Source organism: Falco punctatus, assembly GCF_963210335.1.
Source record: "Falco punctatus genome assembly, chromosome: 6".
Taxonomy (NCBI): Eukaryota; Metazoa; Chordata; class Aves; order Falconiformes; family Falconidae; genus Falco; species Falco punctatus.
This window is the reverse complement of record NC_137585.1, coordinates 36,506,147-36,520,059: the sequence shown is the minus strand read 5'-3', so window position 1 is coordinate 36,520,059 and position 13,913 is coordinate 36,506,147. Positions and strand designations below refer to the sequence as shown.

Genomic DNA, 13,913 nt, shown 5'->3' with positions numbered 1-13,913 from the left:
ACATTAAAAAACAGGCTGTCTGTCTCACACAGTTTATTTAACAATAGGTAATAAGAAATCAATTTTTAACAGTCTATACAGTGATCGAAAGTTCATATTTATAAGTAATCAACTTTAATTGCATGATTTACAACATTTGAGGGTTTTTTGCTTTCTATTTTCAAGTTTTACAGAAAGTGGAAGAGGGTGGGAAAGGGGCATGGGAGAGAGAAAGCAAGCATAAAGAGGAAACCCCAGGGACTTTTTCTCAGGTTAAAATCATCCCGTTGGAATTGTTTCTTACCCTCTTTTTTATGTTTTTTCATTTGTTAGATGTAAAAATAACAAAAAAAATTCTTTCAAGAAAACAGAAACCACAATATATATACTACATCCATTTGGCAGCTGCCCCTGTGTATTTGCAAAAATGTTGTCTTCTCTCTACATGTACAAATTATTTTAATACTTGAAGTTTTTTTAAGCTCAGACTCTTGTATAGAAAATTCTTGGAGGACAAAAGTAGACTTCAGGAGGGGACCGAGTTATTTAATATTTTTACATTTTTCAAAGAATTGACATATTTCCACCAAAGAGGAAAAGATCGGTATTTATTTTTATATATATATATTTATATATGTAATGTATTTTTAAAGCAACATTAACCCCTTTTGTCCTCCGGTTTTAGGAAAAGGTTCTCCTGTGGTTTTTTTGTTGGTTTTTTTTGTTGTTTTTTTTTTTTTTTTTTTGCAGTGACATGAAGAAAAACCAGAATAGGGAAAATGTTTACCATCTGCCTCAGTAAATAATAACTATCAATATTACATATTTTCATTAATTTAAAAAAAAAATAAACCTATTGGAGGCATGAGTAGGGCATCCTTTGGTGGACAGCCAAAAGACCACCCTTTTCCTCCCACCTCCCCAAGCACACAAGAAAAAAAACCCAAGAAAAAGGACTGGTTGTGATTCCAGCCATAACAAAAATATATTCTTTGTACTCTACTGTCCCTCAGGTTCATTGTTGGTTTGTTTTTAAAACCACAAACTACTGCTGCAGAGTTCAGATGTGTTCCAGGGAAAAATGTTGTTTTAGCTAAGAAAGATTCAAAAAAATTTGTCTTCAGTACAAAAAGTCTTGAGAAAATAAGTTTTTTCTTTTCTTTTTTTTTATTTTTTTTTGCTCCCAAAATGCTACAACGTGTCTAGTGTATGTCTAGTGTACTCTGTGAAAGGTTTGAATTCAAGTCTGAGTTCTCAGAGCTGAGCCCCAGTTCCGTGGCGCTTGTACCATGGAGGCCTGCCATGCCAGGATTGCTAGCAAGCTGGGAAAGCATTGCACTCTGGTCCGGGCTGGCAAAGTGCCCTTGATCCATGGGGTTAGCCTGGGCGGCTACCAGTCCTGGATGTGGGGAGCTGGTCTGCGGGGAGACGTGGTGTGGAGAAGGCTGAGGTTGCATCCGAGGGGACGGGCTGGAATGGGGGGGCTGGGACTGGGGCCGCGGTGAGGGTACAGGCTGCGGAGATCGCACTTGATTGGTGAGCGATGAAGGGAGCTGCTGGCCCTGTAGGTGCGGGGACTGGGCCTGATTGGGGAGCATGTGCTGCTGGGGGCTCATAGGGTTGGGCTGAGCTGGGGACCCCATCTGCTGCTGAAGTAGCCTCTGCTGGAAAGCCTGCTGCAAACTGGCTCCTGTCTCTGCACTCATCGCCTGTGGAAGCTGGCTTATTTGTCCCATGTTTCCTTGCTGCATCTGCTGCATGTGATGCTGCATTCGCTGCTGCTGCTGCTGGGGATACCCGACGCCCTGGGGCTGCTGAAACTGGTTGTGGTTGGCCATCCCCGCCCCCAGTGCTGGTCCTGCTCCCTGCTGCTGCTGCTGGTGGCGCTGCTGTTCAATCATCTGGTGTCGTCTCATCAGGAGGTCTCGGAACTGGGGAGCCATCCCCGAGTGATTCATATTCATCTGCTGTGTCTGAGGATTCATCCCAGCCATGGCCTGCTGCGGCTGCTGCTGCGGCTGCTGCTGTGGCATGCTGGGCCTCTGCACTCCTGCTTGCATGGGGTTCATGTTCTGCATGGCTGGGCTGGGATGCACCCCTCCCTGCTGCCCTTGCATGGCCTGCTGTGGCTGGAGACCTGGCTGACCCTGAGGGATGCCAGGCTGACCCGTCATGCCCTGGGGGTTCTGGGACCCCGCGTACTTGGCAGCCCGCTGCTTGATGAAAGCGGCCAGCAGCTGAGGATTGGAGTGAAGGATGTTAAGCACCTGTTGCTGCTGCATGGGTGAGCTGGGAGACCTGAGAGTCCGCAGTAGGTTTTGTAAGGCTGCCTGGGGCAGAGGTGGTTGCTTGGGCTGAGCAGCACCAGGTACCTGACCCATCCCTGGCTGAGGTGCCATATTCATCGGCTGACCTGGCTGGGCTACTGACATCATGGATGGCCTCTGCATTCCCGGCTGCAGCTGAGCTTGGGGTAAGCCCCCCTGCACCCACGGTGGCTGCTGCTGGATTCCTGCTGGCCCCATTCCTTGATCTATATGACCACCAGGACCTCTGCCGATTTGTGGAGGGTTCATTCCCATAGGTGGCATCTGGGGCATCTGGTGCTGAATCGGCCTTTGGAAGATCTGAACCTGTGCCATCTGACGCTGGGTCTCTGCTGCCCGCTGGATCTGCATGGCCATTTCCACTGCTGCTGGAGGAGGACCCTGAACTGGTGGTTGAGGTGGCTGGGGTGGTGTTGGAGGAGTCACCTGGCCACCTGCCTTGCCTTGGGACACAGCGCTGGGGGGCTGAGTTCTTGGCATGGTGTAGGGTGGCATACTGTTGGGAGGTGCAGGTTGAGGCTGCGAGGCAGGCTGGGGTGGAGGCTGGGGTTGCGGGGTTTGTGGTGTTGGGGGCTGCTGGCCTGTTGGAGTTGTTGGAGTGGCTGGTGTGGGCGAGGGCAATCCTTGCTGCTGGCCCACCACACCAGTCCGCTGCATACTTGCCATCCTCCTTCGGAGCATCTGCGCCTGTTGCAGGCGGTGCTGAAGCTGTTGTTGACGGAGCTTGTGTTTAATGTTGAGGCAGAAGGGCACGGGGCACTTGTTCTCCTGGCAGTGCTTTGCATGGTAGCAGCAGAGTGCAATGAGTTGCTTGCAGATGGGGCACCCTCCGTTGGTTTTGCGTTTGCAGCCTTTGGTGTGTTGGACAACCCGTTTCATCTTCTGACAGGATGGCAGTGAGCAGTTGGCATTACGACACTGGCAGGCATGGACCAGAGACTGGATACAGCGCTGAATGCTCAGGCGGCGGGAATCACCGGGGCTCTGAGTGGTTGCAGTCTGCTGGTTGTTGCTCTCATCATCTAGACCAAGGCCTAATTTTTCCATCTTGTGGTCATGGTTTTTAGTGTTATAGCAGGTGATGCACAGGTCATAATCCTGGAAGGACAACAAAGAAAAAGTTATCAGTGTTCCTGAAGCTCCATAAAACAAATAAATAACGTCATGCCACCTCAACAAATTACTCCCAGTCTGTTCCAGGCAAATTGTTGCTCCAGGAAAAAAGTCAATCTTTCATGCCATGTTGAGGTACTAGAGGAGGAATAAGTCCAATTTCTAGACAGGGAAAGCGTGTAGGTGTAAGCGTGTCTGAAATCTACACAAATATATATAGCTTGAAAAACAAGTTTGCTCTGAGCTAATAAATCACACGTTATTCAGCTGGGCCAGAAAAATCCCTTTCTTTCCCAATAGCAAAGGAGGCAAAAAATAAAAGGCAAAGAACAAACAGCTGCCCATCTGCTGCTGCTTCAAAAGAAGGGAGCAAGAGTGGCAGGAGGGGTACCAATTTTCAAAGAAGGCAGGCGAACAAAAGCTGCATTTTTACTTTTCAGGTGAATTAAACCGCAGAGTGTGCCGACAGAAGATTAGAACAGCATTTACATTCTGTGAAAGCAGCAGCACACTAATTTGGGCTCAATAATTGATCTTTAGGAAAAAGATCCAAGTCCTCAGGATTCATTAATCCATTGGAAATCTAGAATTTATTTTCTGGTATATATGAAGAAATGGGAGCATCAAATTTTAAACACAGCTTTTCAGAACTGAATCTGAGACAATCAATTACTTCCAGCAGGCTAAAAAATTACATTACAGGTCAGACTCAAGATTAGTCCAGCTTCTGGAGGGCACAGCATTGACCCAGACCACTGGACTCAATCTTCACACACACTGCTATTGCAAACACTTCTGAAGACAACTGCAGGATTCTACAGAGAGACAACGTGGCAGTGGAAGAGTCACCTACACACAGGAATCTGCCTTCTACCATAGCAAAACCTCTATTCAGTAAACCAATGGAGAGCCCTATTTACAGAAATATTGCAGCACAACACTTCTGACTCTGAAAGAAGAAAGGATGCATTGCTCTTCAGGAAAAAAAAAAAAAAAACCAAACCAAAAATCAGCTGATCCTACCATTACAGCTCAAGCAATTGCTACAGTTCCCAACTGCTTAAGCAGCGGCACCTTAAATGAACTACAGAAAATATAATTCTAATTCAGCTCTCCACAGCTTGAAAGCAGAAGACAAAACTCACACCAAGTAGCAAACTAGTAGAATCCCTTGTTAAGGAAAACACTTCCTCTGCTTCCTTTCTGAACTGCCAGAGAATAAACTGTACAGATCTTTCTCCATCAGTTAATACTAAGAAATCAGTTAAGGTAAAGAGCACACTGAGCACAAAGTTTTGGGGACACAAGCAGGGAAAACTTCACCAAGCATACCTCACAAACAGTGCAGTGCCATCTGGTCTCCACGTGATGCTTGCACTCATTGCAGGTGTAAACAAAGCGGTCTTGGCTCTGGGTATGCAGTTCCACCAACATGCACATGGTTGACCACTGAGCCCTTCGTAGTGAGGAGAACTCCAGGTGCTTGTCTCTAGCAAGTGTTAGGAAAGCATCACGTCCATCCATCAGGTCACATGGAATGAGCGGGTCAGGCTCAACGATGGGGGGCAGGGAGTTGGCTGCAGGGCCAGCAATGAGACGGATGACAAAGAAGACCTGAAAAGTAGAAAGACTTAATAAGCCAGCACTTATCAAGATGTTTTGGTTGCCAAACTTCACTACACAGAACATACAGTTTGAGGATCAACTAACACTTGAATGGTGTTCCACCAAGGTGGTGTGCTTTTAAGGACTGGGAAATTTCAAATGTCTGGGTGCCCTGCAGGTTCACCTTCTTCGGCAGCATTAGGTAAGGAACACCAGACTGAACAGTAACAGCAAAGCTGTTGTGACAGCCTAGACTGTTCAGAAGTTGTGTATGAGCACAGTTGTACTTATCCCCACTGCCCCTGCAGCAAAGAGCACCCAGACTTACTTGCACTTGTCTGGGATGCTGCTTAATTCTCTAGCCAAACCTGTTTAATTTACAGGGTACGACCCCGACGTATCAAAGCTTCATATGCCTCTCAAGTAAAATACGTATTTTTCATTCTATCCACGCTTACCTCCTTGTGCTTCTCCATAGTGGCATACAGCTTTTGGGAGAGGTCATTGGACACATTGGGCATGCCAGGCTTTTTCTTATTGCCACGACTCAAGCTGCTCTTGTTCTTACTTGTCTTCTTATTGTTCTTCTTTTTGGCATTTTTGCTGTCTCCCTTGCTCACCTATTAATTTTAAAGGCATTTTATGTCAGGTATCTAAGACATACCACATCAGAATTTCATTACTTTCACATCTTCTACAACTGCAGGACAAAACACGCTTCACAATAATTCACTATGAAGACACTTACCAGAGCCCCCTGAAACATGAAATTAATTCCATTAGAATCACTCCAGAAGATATCAATATCAGCAATACATAGTTCTAAAAATATTAAAAGCATAAACGCTCAGGAGACGCAAGGGAAACATCATTTACGTAAGTCTGTTTGTCTGCTACAGTCGAACACTGAAGAACCTCTTGGATAATCACAAAAGATGGCTTCTCAATGCAATTCAAAACTAAAAATAACTGAAAAGTAGAACTGATATTGCACTAACCAGAGGTAAGAAAGACTTAATCCACCTTGATTTAGTTTGTTACAGCTCTGTGACACATTTGTTTTTGTTTTTTAGACTGCATTAAACTGATTTTTCTATGAAGCTGTTTTTCTGAGTTCAAAAGGCATCAGCAGTGCAATTTCTAGTATGCACCTTCCTCCTGTCATATCCTGCAACAGTTGAACAGAAGGGTCAGCTTAATTTCAATCCAAATCAATTAGCAATGAATGATTTATTCCTCTGTGCATCTCAGAGGGCCCTCAAAACACTACAGCGTATGATGATCAAGGATCAAAGCAATTCTTACCTAAATAAGCATTTTCCCTAAGCTTAAAATAACTTTGTCAGGATGAAGCTTCCAGTGAACATCAATAACTATCACTTCTTTGGAGAGTACAGTTTATTATTGCCCCAGTTTCAAGAAGTGAAGCATGGGGTCAATAAAGAGTTAAAAGTATTTTTAATAATAGAGGTTAGATAGTAATATGCTGGAAGCTTCCCCCACCACAGGATTTTGGGGCCCAACTGCTGTGAAGTGTTGAACCTCAGAGACAGAGCTAGGTGATTCCTCATGACTGGTTTCTAGTACATTAGAGATGGGAACTTGCAGATAGGCCAAGTGGAAAATAGATGTTTAAAAAATATCTTCCTAAGCAAGAAGTTAGTTAAGTTGCCCAATTCCCAGGTTACTCTTGCACTTCGTTTTTTCAAAGTCCTTGAAAGGAGGTATCGCAAAGAGCAGCACAGGAGAACGACAAATTCCAGTATTAATGTTAAACCTAACTTTTTTTGATCTAAAGGTCTTTTAGGAAAAAAATTAATTCTAAACACCAACAACAATCTGTTATGTAATACAGTAACAAAGCAGCAGCATTTGAACAGAGTTAACTAACAAGTACTACCACGTGATCAAAACTACCAACCTTATCCTAGGTTCACCACCTCTTGCATAAAAGCCCAGAAGATCCAAGGATAGGCAGATGCATAAATTCCACATCTGTTCATTTTCAAATTTATTGTTGAATTAAGAGGCATGCCTTTTTTTTGTTGTTGTTCTTTGGGGAATGTGAAAGCAGAGTTGTTGCACCGTCTCAAAAAAAATTGCACAAAATACCAGGCAAGAAATTTCTCTAGTTTAAGTAGTGCAACAACAGTTCAGCAGTAATTTGTGCTTCAAATTATGCCTTAAAGATTTCCACTAAGAAAACCTACATAAACTACTAAATCATAGTGCTCTCTTACTTTCTCAGAACATTCTGCTAAGATTGCTGCTATAACACCTAAGTTAGAAAAGTTACCCACTATTCAAAAGCTAAAGCTTAAGGAAAAAGCTTCAAAACTTCCAAGTCATAGGCTGAGGTTGCAGCATGAACATTGGTAACAACTGGATTTTAGCAGCAAGGTATTCAACTAGCAGCTATTTCAATCTAATTAACTCTGGTAATTAGTTAGCTTTATAGCCTTAAGAACAGCCACTGCTCAGATGAACATAGCTTAGTGGTATTTTAACAGATGTCAATTATAAAATGTAAAATCGAAAAATTATGAGAGTGAAACTAGAAAAAGGTGAAAACGCCCGTTAAGCAAAGTGCCTAGATCCCCCATTTTTTTAGTTAGCTATATGTAGTCACAACTTTTACATTACATCATGAAAGAGTGGAAGCATTCTTACATCCGTGCTTTCATTACTAGTGTTTTCTTCTCTCTTTCGTTCTTCTTCCTCTTGCTCTAGTTCCTTAATGCTCTCCTCTAGAACGTTCGGCCAGAAATCCCCTTCGAAGTAAGGTAGCTCTTTTGCACTTGTTAGACGATCTTCTGTTGCCTGCTTAAATATATCCTGAAAAAGGAGCAAAACATTTGGTTACCACTATTACAAGTCACATAAATAAAGGCAGCCTTTTCAGTAAGTGATGAAAAAAGGCACCAGCAGGTCAAAGGAGAGCTTAATATTTCAATTCATTTCATGAGAGCACATTTTATAAAGTGCAGGTTTAACACTGCATCAGTTACAGACAGTTAGTCACATCACTTCAAATATTCCCACTCTGAAGAAGTACATCATTACCATGTGCTAGACTTCAATCTGCATACTTAACCAAATGGGACAATATAATCACTATACTGTCGACATTTGGTAAAGTCCTAATAATTCCAAAAATTTTACATACTTCTAAGTGCATCAGCAGCCTAATCCTGCAATTTTATTTATCACTTGAAGATTAAAGATTCCATACATTTTCTTTGTATTAATGAAATGTGATTTGCTCTCCCTCACAGTATTCCTCAAGAATGTGGTTTCTTCTAAGGAATAATTTCAAACCTCTTGCTGGAATGATTTCAGAAGCTACATGCTTTGAAGAGATTATATTTTAAGTCTGAACTTTAGTTCTCAGTTAGCTTAACACTAATACAGTAAACTCCAAGAAGCAAGCACAATGTGTAAGGCAAGGAAAAAAGCAAGACAAGACTGGTCAACACCCCCAACCCCCAAACATATACTTAACAAACCTTGTAATCATGGACAATGCGCTCCGACACAGACTTGTCCAGCATCTTTTTGTACCACTCTTGCAGTCGCTTGGGTTTGGGTATCTTTTGGTCAGGAGGATGGCAGTGGAAGATGTAGTCATCTCCTTCACTCGGTGGGCATGCCCAGATATGTCCAGTAGTATACCTAGCATCGTTAAGACACAAAAAAAACCACCCAAAAAGGTACATGCAGGCTCTGATGATTAACCCTAGAGCCTGACCTCCTCTCTGCCACGAGATGGAGCCACCACAAAATTGGCTGGTGTTACCACATGGACAATAATTACAACTCTCCAGGATTTTAATTCTAGTGTTCATTTGGCTTCATTCATGCGATAGCATTACCATCTTTTTACTATTTTTTTTAAAAATCAGCACTACATGTGGAATAGTGTATATGAAGTGTGCACATTTTCCAGTCTAGATAAAAATCAAAGCCTGATACAGACCTGCACTTGCCACCTCCCAATCAACTAAGAGAAAGATGAAGGCTAGGTATTTCACTAGTAAAAGCCAGCTTTCTTTTTTCTTGAGACAATGCAGTCATTTGCTATCTAGCAATGTTTTAAAAACAGACTTAAACACACAATTCACTCTTCTACTGCAAATCCTCTGGTTTTTAACTTTGAGGATCAGTTTTAAAAGGTTTCACAATTCTATCTGTGATTAAATAGTCACTGTCAACCTATGCTTTTGGGTGTATAATCTAAATACTATGAAGACAGATGACACCCAAACAGTAGCAGCTGCAGAGAATATAATACCATAAAGATCACTACTTCATCCTCAGTTCTTCTCTATTAGTTTTTGAAAAGATCTCCAGTAGGAGGAATAATCAGATCTCAAGCTAAATAACCCTCCTTGCCGTGTTGAGAAACAGCTCTGCAGAACCCTACCCCAAACCCTAGGAACTGCAGCCAGTTATTCCTTCTGCCTGAGAAGGGAGAGATGATGCTGCATGACCAATATTGTTTTCCCAAAACAAGAACCTGATGTTACCCATTAGCACAGGAAATGGCATTAAGTAAAACTAAGGCCTAAGTTCTATGCAGGAATTATACAGACTCACAGGTTAGAAAACGCACAATAAAAAAAGGAGAAAGAAGCCTTAACATATGCCTTTGAAGTATTAAGGAACGTGCCAGCTCACTGAGGTACTGAAGATAGTACCACCCACCTCCATTCTGACTCCCCTAATTTTTCTCATGCAATTACTCTAAACATAGTACCTAACAATTTCTTTATGAATAACTCTGTCAAGCTACACCAGATACCTCTGACAATAGATTGTTTACTTCACTGCCTTTTCCACTTCAGTAATCATGGTCTTTTAACTTCCACCTTTCTCATTTCTCCAGCTGTGCTGTGTTGTCTTTTGTGCTATCCCCAGTATACTCTCTTCTTTCTCTAACTTTTGAGTTTCTCACAATTTCAACTACTCGTTCTAGAAGGGATTTCTTAGTGGCCTTATGCAGCTATTACAGAGTTAATCAGTACAGACAGAATACACGTACCTTTCTCCTTAGAAACTTGGGTAAGAACTTACTCACAAGCCCAAAGTAATGACCTGATTAAAGCAGTGGCATTACACAAGGACTGCGCTATCAACAAGGCCAGCAAGATTTTATGGTCCAGCTAAAAAGGCTCACTTTTTCTACTTAGGCTTAAGTAAGTTTTATGTAAGTTTGAAAACCTAAAAATACCCGAACCATAAGCCTCTCCTGAGAAGCCTGCAATCCTTTTTTGTCTTTTTCTCCTTTTCAACCATACACAGTTGTTGCCAAGTTACTCTTTACCAGCTGATATTTAGGCATGATATTCTGCACAATAGGATGCGGTAATTTCATTTACAGTAAGAACTACCTAGCACAAATGCTGCACAGAAGAAAACAAAGAATACTTACCCTAGTTTCTTGACATATTCTAGATATCCAATTAGTATTTCATGATAGACAGCAGTCCTCAAGCATTTAGGGCGAAAGAAATGAACACTGTCAAGGTAAGATATATACACTCGCCTAAAAAAAACCAAACAAACAAGGCATGAAGAGAAGCACAGATTTAAAAGTAGTTCTAAAAGTTTATTAATGTTATTTTAGACACTTGAATCATCCAATACAACAGCAATCTTCAAAACCTGATACTAACTTACCTCTGGAAACTCACAGCTTTCTTTTGATATCCTAGCCTCATGTCTCTAAAATTATCCAATGCCTTCCTTGAGAATGCTGACAACCGATCCTTAAGGCAACGCTGTCTGCCAGCCAGCATCCCCAGTAAGAAGCAACTCTAACTGACATATTCCCTATAGAAGCACTTTTGTTTCTAGAAGCTAACACCGCTGTCTTCACATATGCAACACTGAAGGTCTGTATAGGACCTTCAGAAAGTTCACCTGAGACAGTACCAAAATAAAGTACAATAAAAACTTTCATGCAGCTCCTCACCTTTGATTGGGTGGAGGACAGTCTGAGCCATACTCCTGTACATGCATCCCAAAGAAGCACAAGTCTACACCATCAATTTCCTCAAAGGCAAAAAGCGCTTTTGTTCGATAAGGGAAAGACTCAGCCATCTCTCCGTTGTCTACAAACCTGCGAATTACAGTGGATAAATATTCACATATTAGAGAATACATGTCAGTAGGTAAAGGCAACAATGACAAGGGCTACTGGAAGCGTAATTTTAGTGCAATTCAAAAAATATGCTTACAGACTACCCAAAATACAAGGTATTTACTTTTTACTATGAAAAAGATGACACTTACCACAGCTAATTAATATGCTGCTGCAACATGATGCCAAGAACTGATCAGTGGTGAGGTTTTGCATATAACTGTCTATTTTTTTCAAAATAGTAGCACATAAGTAAATTCAAATAGCTTCCACCTCCTCCACTGGAAAGAACATACCTTGCTTTCATTCCTGGCTTTACTTCAACAGTTTTGTCAGATGCGTGTACCACCCTAACTGTAACCTCTCCTGCCTCAGGGTGATTCTGTCGTCTTAGGAAATCATTGACTCTATTCTCCAAGAAGGTACCAAGTCTTGTAGCCGGTAACCCTGCAGGAGAAAAATACAGCTCTAAATATATACAAAATTGAACTGTTCAAGTGTGATTTCTCTATTCAGATATTAACTGAAAAATGACTCAATGCATGCGGTATATTATCATAAATTAGAGTTTTATCTTTAAACACATAATACTTCTAGATAGGGTGAGCTGCTCTCTACCTGCAGGCACATTTATGCTTTATATATTACTTAAATGAAGAAAGAATCTGTATTTCAACCCAATTTCTATCTGTCTTGAGAGTCAATCACAATTAAGGCTCCTCCTGAATAGAAGCTATTAATTACTTAACCTGTATCACAAAACACTGCTCTCAGACATAGCTTCAAGAGCAGACACTGCCTTTGGAAGTATATTCTATCAAGCCACACTAGCCAAGTTAGCCTCTCCACTTACCAAAAGAATGTATTTCAATAATGGAAAGAACAACTAAATACAACTGCATCTAAGTAGTGTAGTTAGAAGCTTTTAATTTTCAAACAGTCTTCATACAAAAGAAGTACAAGCATTTAGCTGACAAAAACCTAAAGCTGAAAGGGAGTGTAAGATTTCTGCTGTAACAGGGCCTGTCTCGCTGCTGTCTGTTCCTTCTGGTAGAGTTGCAGATCTGCCAATCAGCTTTTCATTTTTCCAATTAGACACCTTTCAGTAAAGCATCTCTATACAATGTTACGTATGCGATATATACAGGTTGCTAGAAATAAAAAATGATAAAAACTGTGAGAGAACCCTTGCATTCTTCCTGTATTCTTGATGAATCTAGGGAGTTTTGATTTTGGAGATTGTGGAAGAAAAGACTCAGATGTTAAAACCATTAATTGAATGGTTTACTGAATCTTGATGCTACTGGTTGGCCAGGGATTTTTACTTTTATTTTAAGCAGAAGTGTAAATACTCACTATTTGTAAGAAGTACACCAACCTAAGAAGCTTCTGAAAGACTTATTTTGACTACAGAACAGATGGACAATGACTGCACAAATTTCCTCCTACACTGCCTTCAAATCAGCTGCCTTGATCAAAAGGAAATGTCTATAGAGAGTTTTGTCACCATGTGATGCAACCTTTATCTCCATCAAAGCTTTTAAGACCAGCAATAGTCATGGTGAATTGAAAATGTTATCATAAATTTAAGTTAGACTGCAGGCATACAGAAACTACTTCCCAAAGCTATTAATACTGCAACTGAGATAAAAGGATGTGTATCTTGCATTAGCAGTGCTCTAAAACAGGACATTAACTCTCTACAACAGACTATTAACCTATGACAACACCTGTGAATGCAAACATTCTGAACATCACAGAACTTATGTTCAGACCTGACCAAAAGTATCCTCTAACTCAAAAAAACTGAAATAAAATTACAACAAGCATAAAAGCCATCTCTTTCCCATTCTTAACAATTATTTAAGATTTGTTGGTGCAAGCGTCAGAATCTTACTTTTAGCAGAGAATTTATTCTCTTTCCTGGTGCGTCCTGTTTTCTTTAGGCAGCCATCACAGACAAAGCTGAAGCAAAAACAGGAGAAAGTGAAAAACCACACTATGTGAGACTATAAAATTCCTTAGCATCTTACCATTACAAGCAAAATCTTTCACCAGATCTTATCTGGTCTGGAGAATATCTTAACTGAAATTTGAAATAAAAAGACAGCACAAAGCACGGTGCCAGCAGAAACAGCCCAACTGTTTCAGAGCTGTAGAGGAGAATCTAAGCTGCAGAGCATGCATCTCCTGTCAGTCACTCATGTCATCACCTGCAAGCCCAGGAAACAGGGTTTCCACTGGCAGGTCTAACAATATTGGCTTAAAGTATTCTTGGAACAAACAGCCTCAAACTGCTGTCTCTAATGAAGGGTAGATACTGCAACACAAAGCAAAAGGCTGATTTTTTTTTTTTTCTCTGCTAAATGCTGAAGTACACTGCAGCATGAAATGACAGGCAAATTTTCCTTCAGTTACAGGATGTCTACCATCTTCTGTAGCAATACACATAGGGCAACAGAATGGAAAAATTCATAGCTTTCTTGTCAAGAAAGGGAACATTAAAGCTCTTAGAGAGCTTTATCTACATATAATTTATCAGCCTTTTTAAAAAGCTTTTAAAGCAATCAGAAGAAAACCCAGTATGCTGATCAAGAGCCATGAGTATCTAAAGAAGACTAGGTTGTTTTTCAGATTTAATCTGATCACTGAAGTAAAAAAAGTTAATTCAGAAGTTAAATTCTTTAATGGTTACAAATTTTTTTGGAAGACTACAAAGCAATGGGATTTGTACAGAAAATAGATCA

At 41.2% G+C, this 13,913-nt stretch overlaps 2 protein-coding genes across 2 annotated transcripts in view; both read right to left on the bottom strand.

The window, feature by feature from the left end:
* Nucleotides 1–13,913, bottom strand: part of L3MBTL2 (L3MBTL histone methyl-lysine binding protein 2) — a 68,868-nt gene that overhangs the window by 33,466 nt on the left and 21,489 nt on the right. The window lies entirely within an intron of this gene.
* Nucleotides 17–13,913, bottom strand: part of EP300 (EP300 lysine acetyltransferase) — a 67,442-nt gene continuing 53,545 nt past the window's right edge. The window contains exons 23-31 of the mRNA XM_080393020.1: nt 13,064–13,131; nt 11,463–11,613; nt 10,999–11,145; nt 10,456–10,569; nt 8,531–8,696; nt 7,695–7,859; nt 5,483–5,644; nt 4,752–5,033; nt 17–3,404 (exon numbers count right to left, since the gene is read on the bottom strand). Of these exons, the coding sequence (XP_080249146.1) occupies nt 1,182–3,404; nt 4,752–5,033; nt 5,483–5,644; nt 7,695–7,859; nt 8,531–8,696; nt 10,456–10,569; nt 10,999–11,145; nt 11,463–11,613; nt 13,064–13,131 (3,478 nt within the window). The 3' untranslated portion in view covers nt 17–1,181. The remainder of the gene's footprint in view (nt 3,405–4,751; nt 5,034–5,482; nt 5,645–7,694; nt 7,860–8,530; nt 8,697–10,455; nt 10,570–10,998; nt 11,146–11,462; nt 11,614–13,063; nt 13,132–13,913) is intronic.